This window comes from Corylus avellana, chromosome ca1, assembly GCF_901000735.1.
Source record: "Corylus avellana chromosome ca1, CavTom2PMs-1.0".
In the NCBI taxonomy this organism is placed as follows: Eukaryota; Viridiplantae; Streptophyta; class Magnoliopsida; order Fagales; family Betulaceae; genus Corylus; species Corylus avellana.
In genome coordinates, this window is record NC_081541.1 from 617642 (window position 1) to 628149 (window position 10508).

At 32.8% G+C, this 10508-nt stretch overlaps 2 protein-coding genes across 2 annotated transcripts in view; one reads left to right on the plus strand and one right to left on the minus strand.

The window, feature by feature from the left end:
- The window catches only part of LOC132190095 (receptor-like protein EIX1), a 3143-nt gene extending 2953 nt beyond the window's left edge, over positions 1-190 (plus strand). The window contains exon 2 of the mRNA XM_059604981.1: positions 141-190. Coding sequence (XP_059460964.1) covers positions 141-190 — 50 coding nt within the window. The remainder of the gene's footprint in view (positions 1-140) is intronic.
- A 54-nt stretch (positions 191-244) lies between these two features.
- Positions 245-1719, minus strand: LOC132190157 (receptor-like protein EIX1). The gene is made up of 3 exons (XM_059605062.1): positions 597-1719; positions 358-512; positions 245-250 (listed from the first exon to the last, which is right to left on the minus strand). The coding sequence occupies exons 1-3, from the start codon at positions 1717-1719 to the stop codon at positions 245-247; spliced, it is 1284 nt and encodes a 427-aa protein (XP_059461045.1).
- Between the last annotated feature and the right edge of the window lie 8789 nt (positions 1720-10508).

Sequence of the window (10508 nt, forward strand, 5' to 3'; positions counted from 1 at the left end):
GCCATGAATTTGGTTTTGAGAAAGATCCAACGATTCGATTTGGGGACTGAGGCTCCAAAACCAAGAAGGAATAACATCTGAAATGCTTGCACTCGATAAAGATAGATATTGAAGATCTTTTTGTGATTGAAGCCATGCAGGGAATCGTGGCCCTAGTCTCAATGAAGCCATTCTTAAAGTTCGAAGTTGAAAAGGGGGAACCCAATTAGAACTTACTCGCAAAGTCAACAAGTTTGAAGATGCATCAAGTCTTTTCAATTTTGTTAGGTTGGAAAACAGCACATCATAAACAAAACCCTCAAAGAAATTGTAAGAGATGTCTAACATTTCAAGATTTGAAAGATGTCCGAGACTTACAGGAATTGTTCCATTTAAGTGATTGAAATAGAAATCAAGTGTCCTCAATGAAGAAAGATTTCCTATAGACATGGGAATCGGACCAGAAAGCATGTTACCATAAAGTGAAAGAACAGAGAGCTTTTGATATTTCCCCAATTCATCCGGCAAAGTACCTGAAAGTCGATTATCTCCCAATTTTATAAACTCTAAATTTTTTGATATGCTTGCTGAAGAATTTCCTAAAAATTCATGCACACCTCCCCCAAGGTTGTTCCCATATAAATCTAAAAGTTGGAGATTACTAAAGTTTCCCAAGAATCTTGGTATCTTTCCTTCAAGGTGATTGTCTGACAGGTCAAGATGCGTCAATCGAGAAAGGGATCCAAGGGCTCTAGGAAGTACACCTCGAATATTGTTAGATGCAAGATCAAGTCTTTCAAGAGTAGTTATATTGTAGAACAAGTTAAGTGCTGTGGAAGAGAAGTTGTTACGCGAGAGATATAGATTTCTCAAACAAGACATGTTATGGACAACTGTAAGTGGAATCTGAATGAGATTGTAACTTAAATCAAGTGTAACAAGAGACGTGAGACTATTCATCCAGTTAAAAGTTGAATAAACAAAGTTGTTGCTTGAAAGATCGAGCATAGTGAGAGATGAAAAGTTAACATAAAGAATAGGATCATATTTATTGAGTTCACAACTAGACAAGTGTAACTCAGATAGAGAAGGGAGCATGTTCATCACCTGTAACCAATTGGATGCTTTACTAAGATTGACGTAACTCAGGTCGAGAAATTCCAACAAAGAAAGATGAGATAACCATTCAAGATTGTCAACTTGCACAAAGAGATATCCAATGTCAAGAGAATGCAAGTTGGAGAGATTTGTCAGCTGATGAGGAATTGTACCCACGAAACCCGCATCTGACAAATTTAGATATCTCAAATTCTGGAGGCCACCAAAAAATCTTGGAATATGAGCATCTGTAAAATTATTCCCACTTAGGTCCAGATAGTGAAGATGCTTTAATTCCAAGAGAGAATCACTTATCACTCCGCCCAACTTTGACGACTTAAAAGCTTCAAATGTAGTAAAGGAATCAGCATATGGATCATTTCTAAGATTTAGCTGGATGACATGCGCGGTTATGTTGTCACAGCCAATTCCTCTCCACATGCAACACTCCTCGCCAATCCAAGATGAGAGTCGATTCGAGCGGTCTATGAGACCTTGTTTGAAGCGGAGGAGGGCTTCTCTTTCTACTTCTCTGCAAAGCACATTTGGATTTCCACGAGCAAATGCAAACATGCAGAAGAGAGTAGCTAAGGAAAGATAGCAGTGCACAAGGACCACCACAAAACTGGTATTCCTATCCATAAGCGTTGCAATAGCACAATGAAGAAGGAAATATTGCAACAAAAGAGTTGTTACCTCTCAAAAGGTGAGAGCACAGTCCATATACGAGACCCTTTAAGTAATTGAGGTGAGTGTTACAAAAAAAAAAAAAAAAAAAGTAATTGAGGTGAGGATTCCACTTGACGTAAACAGGCATAAAAGATTCTTTAAGTCAAGGTCTCCAATCTGGACACTAAAAAGAATCCCTGCAGTTTATGCTTCACCAATTAAAGTCTAGCTGCCTCTTTTGAAGTCTTTATACTTGGAAGGTGAAGCCAAAGCCAATAATGACTTGGGAAAGTGAAGTGAAATGCATAAAAAGTCTAAAGAAAATATCAACTATTAAATATCTTTAGACTTGAAGGTCTCCATTCCAAACTGAGTGACCAATAATATCCCGCTAGAAAGCTAAAGGTCTAAAGAAAATGCGTATACAATTAATTAATGGGATATTTTATCCATAATTCTACCAATCTATAATTCTACCAATCTAATTCATTTCGAGACTCCCCTTCTCCATTTTATGCAATCCCTCTAACCATCTGTACTGTATTTAATTTCAAGTCACTATATTTACATTTTAAAGGGACAATTTCCTTGTCCAATTTTATTTATTTAGCATTTACTGCTTTGAGTATCAACTGCAAAACCTATTGCAATTTCCTTTCCAAATTTAAAATTATCAATACATTAAAATTTAATAATGATCAATCTCACATTCGATTATTTGTAGAATAATATCCTTTTACTTTCTCAATAAGTATTTTTCTTTATCTCCAAGTTTATGGATATTTTTTTATTTTTTTATTCTCTTTCTCCGAGTATTTTGTTTGGAGAATACTCAAAACTTAACATATATATTGTTAAAGTATTGATTAAGTGATTAAATTTATCTCTTCATATCAATTTAAGCTATTAGGATAATTTGTAATTTAACATGGTATCAGAGTCAAAGGTCCTGCGATCAAACCTTAACTCCGTCAATTCACCCCCATTAATCCCCAATAATTAGTAATATATATATATATAAAAGAGTTTGTATTATTTTTCATTCAATTTTGGAATATCAATAAAATTTCAGATTCGACTTGGGTCTTTCTCCCATAATCCTTAGTTTTTTTTTTTTTGTTTTCTTGAGTTTCATTTTCAGTCTTTAATTTTTAATTTAAGCTATTATCATACGTTATCAGAATAATCATAGTTCTGCCCGGCATCAAAATTCCTGTAGAAATTGAATTGAGGATTCTTCTTAATATAACAAACACAAAATGATGTCGAGTCATGATCTCAATTTGATTTTCATTTCTTGAACAGCTAAACAACACCCTCTGTTAATAGATTCATTTTTTTCAAACCCATTATTGTTCATTGCTATTGGTGTGTTAAATTTTGGAACAATGGTGATACTCCATCAATATATTGATAGAGTATTATTCATTTCTTCACGCATTAGTCGAATCTGTTATTGACCCAAATTGTTTATATAAATTTTCAAATAATAAAATAAAAAAATATTTATGTTTTGCATAAATCATGATGAGCATTTGATTGTGGCACACATTCTTTTAATTACTTTTGAAAATGACATTGTCCATATACAATGTCCTTTGTCGGCTCTTTCAAAGACTTACTTTAATTTGCCCATTCATCACGGTGGGCAACGACTTCTGCAAGGTCGTTTTATACAAAATCCAACTTCTCACCCACCCACGCATAATTTTCTCATTTGCATTCGCTTGGAGTCTTCTGATTTTGGTCCTTCAACTTCCCGGAATTTGCCCTCAGGCGTACAACATGAGTTAGGAGTTAGGACTTTTTAGACGACCAAAACAAAAGAATAGAAAACTCTAGTCTCTCTATAATATAACCTATTAACCTTCTTGTAATGTTACAAGTCAATATTTATCTCTCAATATTAATCTAATGGTAATTTTAAAAAATACGTCAATTTTAAAGGACACAAAAATAACTTATAACGTTACTCTATAACTTTCTCCATTGAACCTACACACGTACACACACGCAAAACTGAGGCAGCCATAGAGGGAGGCTATAGTTTTGTACCCAACACCAGTGGCCAGCCATAGACCGATTGATCGACCAGTTACAGAGCTTGCCAAACTAATAATCACACACCAGCCTTCACTCACTATATATAATTAATGGCCATCAAAAAACAAAAACAAAAGTTGGTTAAAAGATTCTTCAAGTCAAGGTCTCGACACTAAATAGGAAGACAAATTGGACACTGCAATTTATTTATGCTCCACCAATGATATTAAATGCTAGCAGTGATTTTTTTTTTTTTTTTTTTTCAAGTCTTTACAGCTAGAAGGTGAAGTAGTAGTCCAATACTACTATTGGTGTAAACCGTGACTTTCTATTTTGTATGACTTGAAAAAGTATAGTTCTAAAGAAAATTACAGCAACCACATTGATTACAAATCATGTTTTAGTTTCCCTAACGAAGAAAATTAAATACATCCTAACATCCATTTTTTTTCTTTTCTTTTAAGCTTTCACTTTCATTTAGTAAACAGCCACACAGAGTCCTTCGTCAAAAAGAAAAAATTCCACATCTAGCTTTCTAGTTTCTCATTCTCTTACCAGAATTCAGGTGGCCCAGGTGGGCTACTAGCAACAGCCGGGGATTAATTTATTTTGCCCACGCACGGTGGGCTACGATTTCAATTACTCGGCTATGTTTGGCAAATGAGTGGATTTAAAGAAGTTGATTGGAATTGTACTAAATTTAATTGATGTGAGAAAAAAAGTAAAAATATTTTATATAAAAAAGTCAAAAAAATTTGTTTTGTAGTGATTTTTTTTTTATTTGAATAATAATAAAAAGTAATTAATATAATATAAAGGGTAAAAATGTTACAATTAATTAATTTTTTTTTAATTTTTTTTTTTTTTTTTGAGTCCGATCGGTCTGCTCCTTTGCCAAACACACCACTCATTGTGTACACATATTTTCTTTTGACCTTTAAACCTTTAGCTTTCTAACGGACAGCTGGCCAAAGTTGATATTGGATATTATTGGGCCACTCAAGTCTAAAGACTCCAACAAACGCGGCTAGCATTTAATAATTGATATTTTTCTTTAATGGATATTATTGGCCACTCAAGTCTAAAGACTCCAAGGCTAGCATTTAATAATTGATATTTTTCTTTAATGGATATTATTGGCCACTCAAGTCTAAAGACTCCAACACAAACGCGGATAGCATTTAATAATTGATATTTTTCTTTAATGGATATTATTGGCCACTCAAGTCTAAAGACTCCAAGGCTAGCATTTAATAATTGATATTTTTCTTTAATGGATATTATTGGCCACTCAAGTCTAAAGACTCCAACACAAACGCGGATAGCATTTAATAATTGATATTTTTGTTTAGACTTTTATGCATTGGACTACTTCAACTTCTAACTATAAAGACTTCAAAAAAAAGGTGGCTAGCGTTTAATAATATTGGTGAATGGTGAAGCATAAGAACATTTCTGGCAGCCTTATTAAAATAATTAAAAGTATACTTTTAGTTATTTAAATAAATTATTTTTTTAGAACACCTTAATAGTTTTACTATTTTAACAATCTACTTTCACTATTCTATTTAAATATTATTTTTTAATGATTTGTTTATTCTTTTTTTAACTATTAAAGGAAGACAGAAACGAAAAGCAAAAAGGAAGAGAGAAAAATGAGTTATTTAATCAATAGGTAAATGAATAGTAATTTTTAAATTTGGTGATTACTGTTCACCTCACTACTTTTTTTTTGTTAAAGTAGTGAGGTTGAAAAGTGGACATTTAAGCCATTTTGATTAAATTGCCTCACCAAAATAAGCAAAAAATGGTTTTGGTGATGCTGCAAGGAGTGCTCTAAATTGCTGTGTCCAATTTGTCTTCCTATTTATCGTCGATACCTTGACCTGAAGAATCTTTTGTGTCTGTTACATCAAGAGGAATCCTTGCTTCAATTTCTGTAGGGATCTCACCTATGCTCTATATGGACTGTGCTCTTGGCTTTGTTTGGCAAAGTGTTTTCTTTAAACTCTGTAATTGATGTAGATTGATGTAAAAAAAAAAAAAAAAAAAAAAAGTAAGAATGTTTAATAAAAAAAGTGGTATGGAAAAGTGAAAAAAAAAATTTATTTTATAGTGATTTTTTTATTTGATTAGTAATAAAAAGTGAATAATGTGATATAAAAAGTGAAAAAAGTTAGAATGTTTTGATGTTTATTTTTTTGGAAAATTGTGTGTAAATACTAACAAAGGAAATTAAAGGCTTTGCCCTTTTGAGTTAACAACTTTTTTTAATTTTTTACAATATTTCCTTCTTCATTAACGATAATTAAATTTTGTGAAGCAATTTTATATGAAAATTAATCGAGAAAAAATGAATAAATTAATGCGGAGTGTGAAAAAATAAATACATTATAAGTTATATTTTTATCTTTTAAACGATAATAAATTTTTGAATTGTTATTTATATTCTTTATTTTGGCTCGGTCACCGATGTCAAATGACCCTATCATTTTTTTGTCGAGTCTTTTTACTTTTTACTTTTTTTTTTTTTTTTTTCAAATTTATTATAAAAGACATTTTTTTGGGGCTTTTATGTGGTGAGTGAAGGTTGGTTGGTGAGTTTTAATTTTGGTCGTCTAAAAGTCGTAACTCATCTTGTACGCTTGAGGGTAGATTACGTGAAGTGCGCGGTTATCAGTTGAAGGACCAATTAAAATGCAGAGACTCCGAAATGTACGTATGACCTGAAAAAATGAAGCCCAATGCATAAAAGTCAATACCATAATCATTCATTTTTAAAGTTGTAGCTGCCTTTCTTTGATTTGTGTTAACTTTCTTTTTCTTTTTATTTTTTTATTTTTTGGATACATTGCCCTGGCAGCCCAAGTTGGCCCTGCCCTTACTTGGGAGGGCTTGGACAGAGTTTTAGACAGCCAGGCTTGAAGCTGATAGGCTTAGCTGGGTTGGGCTATCAGAAAACATGTGTACGTACACCAAATTTGTTATCTTGAACATTGTAATTGCTAAAACATTGGCTGAGTTATAAGCGTGATTCCTGCTATTAATTATGCAGTTACTGGATTTCAAAGCCTCTGACCTATTTTATTTTGGGTTGAAATACACTCTTGTCTCTTAAATTTTTCCCATGTTCGAATATTCTCATTGATATTCAAAAAGTTCCAAATTTGTCCCTAAACAATTTAAAAAGGAGTAATATGCTCTTTTCATCCAATTGAATTGCACGTGGCAGACATCAGACTAATGTGCCATGGTTAACTGTCTGTCACGTAATGCAGTTCATTGTTGATGGATTGAAGGACAACTTCGCTCTCTTTTAAGTTGTGCAAAAGATGAAATTGAAACTAGGGCCAAATTTCAGGTACTAAAAGTGTATTTAGGCCCCGTTTGGTTTGCGGAATAAACCTTTAGATTGGACTAGCTAACACTAGGTATAGCTAGTTTTTTATTTGGTAACACTCTATTCCTGAGAATAATCTATTTCCATGAGACTACTAATCTCATACACACAGGATTAGCTAAGTCAATAAAAAATGAGTGGCTTAGCTAATCTTTTCCTGTATGATTAAATTAATTGTGTAAATTACCACAAAAAACCTTACTTGTGGGATTAAATTTCGTTCTCTCTCTGATTCTTCTATATTTCTCTCTCTCTCTCTCTCTCTCTCTCTATATATATATCCGTCTCTATATTTCGTTCTCTCTCTTTTTCTATCTCTCTTTCTATTTTCTCTCTGATTCTTCTGATACAATTTTTCTGCAAGTGCAAACGAATTTTTTTTTTTCTTTATGCTGTCTCCCTTCTCTGTACTGTTTCTCTCTGATCTTCTTCTCTCAGTTTCTCTGTCTTCTTTTTTTTTTTTTTTTAATTCTGTTTCTCCGCATCTCTTTTTTCTCAATTTTTTTTTCTTTGACGGAGAAATATAATCTGTAAGGTTTTTATAAAATACAAATATATAATATGTTTTTTATTTCTTTTGATTCTCAGTACATTCTCCAACTATATTTTTTTGATTTCAAGATTGAGTTTGATTCTGTTTTCTCCAACTATATTTTTTTTCATATAAATAATTTTGTAGCATAATTGCAAAAAAAAAAAAAAGGAAAAAAAAAAGGCCACATACCTGACATAATTAAAAACAAAAAAGAAAAAGAAGTTATAGTAAAGTTGTTTATGTTTAAAAAAAAGAATGAAAGTTCTTAATAATATAAATTGTTAAGGGTATTTTAGAAAAATTGATTACAATATGATTCTATTCACCAACATATTGCATTGTACCAAACGAAGGAATATGATTAGCTAGTCTATTCCAGCGTTACAATCAAACAAATGAATATGAATAGCTAATCTATTTCACACTCTTCTATTTTTAGTAGTATCTAATCATTTTCCAATGGATTAGACATTCCGCGAACCAAACGAGGCCTTAATCTTTTTTACAAAGGGCTTCCTCATGTTTGTTGGTGCACTTTCATTCATCGTTTTTTTTTTTTTTTTTTTTTTTTTTTCAATTTCAGGAGAAAGATGAAAAGCTTGATGGTGATGCAGCTTTAAACAATTTTTTCCAAAACATATACTCAGATGCTGATGAGGACACCAGAAGGGCCATGAAAAAATCATTTGTAAGACTTTTAGTCTTATGTTTAATATTTCTTGATTCATAATGCCAAATCCAATATTGTTTTTTATGCCTTTCTTGACGATGATATGAGGGTTTTATAAACTATTTGGTGAATTTGTTTCCCGTGTCTTTATTGCTTTCTGTACACGGCTTTGTAATGTGTGTTTCAATATTACACAAGTCGAGTCAAATGGGACAGTGCTCTCCAATAACTGGAAATAAGTGGGTTGAAAGAAGGTGGAGGGAAGTCCTCCTGATGGTATGGAGATGAAGCAATGGGAGATCTAAGAGTCTTACTCTAATCACATATATTGTAATTGAGTGTGCGATTTTGCTCCTTAAATGTTTTTAGTCCTTCCGTTTTCAAGCTTTGTGGTGTGGTTGTTTGTGCTGGAATGCAAGGAAACTCGCTCTCTCTTCTTTTTTGTTCTTCCTTTTAATTATGTGTGCACTTTATTTTGCTCAAAATTGACACTTCATGTAATTCCAATACCAGAACCCCTTTGCTCTTAAATCAAAATGACTTTTGAGTTTCTAGGTTTGCTTAAATCTTTCTATCCTCGATTTTAAGCATACGCATGTCCTGATCGAGAGCCATGAGCTCCCGGTTGTGTGATTACTTTGGGGTGTACTGGTCCTACTGGAAGTGGCATCCTATGTGCTCTGCCCTAACTTTGATTTGGATCCTTTTCCTTTCCTTCCTAAAGACGGGGCATGAAAACTTGTAGGGTGCTCCCTGCCTGAGTGGGATCTTGCTCAGGTAGAGGAGTCCATTTTCACAGACCCTTGCCCAATGATGGGGCAGAGATAGTAACGGGAATTTATAATTGCTAAGGATCCTGTCTCTGGCTCACCTTGTTTGTGACCTCATTTAGTTAGTACAAATAACCAGACTCTTTGAGACGTGTCTTGTTTATTAGTTTTAGATTAACAAAATGTTGTTATCTTCTGCCTCCTTTTTTCTAAATAACTATTTTCTTTTAAGGCATAGTTTCTACAATTGTAATGGTTGGGTTGGGCTTCACATGATATCAAAGCAAAATCCTGAATTCGAATTATGTCCTCATCATTTGCTTTATATTTTAATTAAATATTTTATGTGTTGGGTATAAGTTATCAAGGGAGAGTATTAAAATATAAATTAAATGAAAATTCATCTCTTCCTATCAACTTAGAATAAATAGTGATTTAACATATTATTAAGACGAATGCTCTGAGTTTGAACTTTATTTAACATAATATCCTTGAGTAAGAAAAAGAACATTGAAATGTAGTGTGAATTAGTGATGGGTAGAAACATAGGCTCATTTGAGGTTCAAGCTCTAAATGAGCCCTAAGCCATCAGCAGCCGAAGGCTGAAGCTCTAAGAGCATCTCCAACAATAGTAGTTAAAGTAACTACAGAAAAAGTAAAATTTTTTAAATTAGCTACTCGTTTTTGCTATGTACAATTCAACAAATTCTTTATTCTATTCTCTATTTATATATTTTATTGTAAGGAGAAAGAGGAATGAAGGAAGAGTGAAAAGAATAAAAAATAAAAAATAAATAAAAATCAAATTTTTGAAAAACTTTTACATTAGAGGATCTGTTGGAGTATTAAAATAGCATATAATAGTTAAATATAACTTGAATCACCTGTTTGAAAGGTGGTTGAATCAACTGTTTGAAAGGTGGTTGAATCAACTATTTGAAAGGTGGTTGAAGATGCTCTAACAAGGGCATTATTTTTCTATTCTTGTTAGACACATGCCTTATTTATCCATAATTATATGAATATTATTCACTCGGAGTTCTCTATTTTAGGCTCCCTGTAACCATATGTATGTTTGATTCCAAGGCAGTATCTTTACTTTTTAAGGGACACGTATGTGATTTACTAGGATTATGGCTTGCCTTTGATTTATTTTAATTTGATTCCAAGACGGTAGGTAGTATATTTCATTTCATGCTACGTGGCAAGCACAATCATAGGCAATGGTCCCCAAGGCCCAATTGGGTTATTATTACACCCCACCTACTTTGCCCCCACAAGCGTGAAAGAAAAGCTTGTTGGACAGTGAAAGGAAAGCTCATCTTCTCCGTTGAGCCGAACACA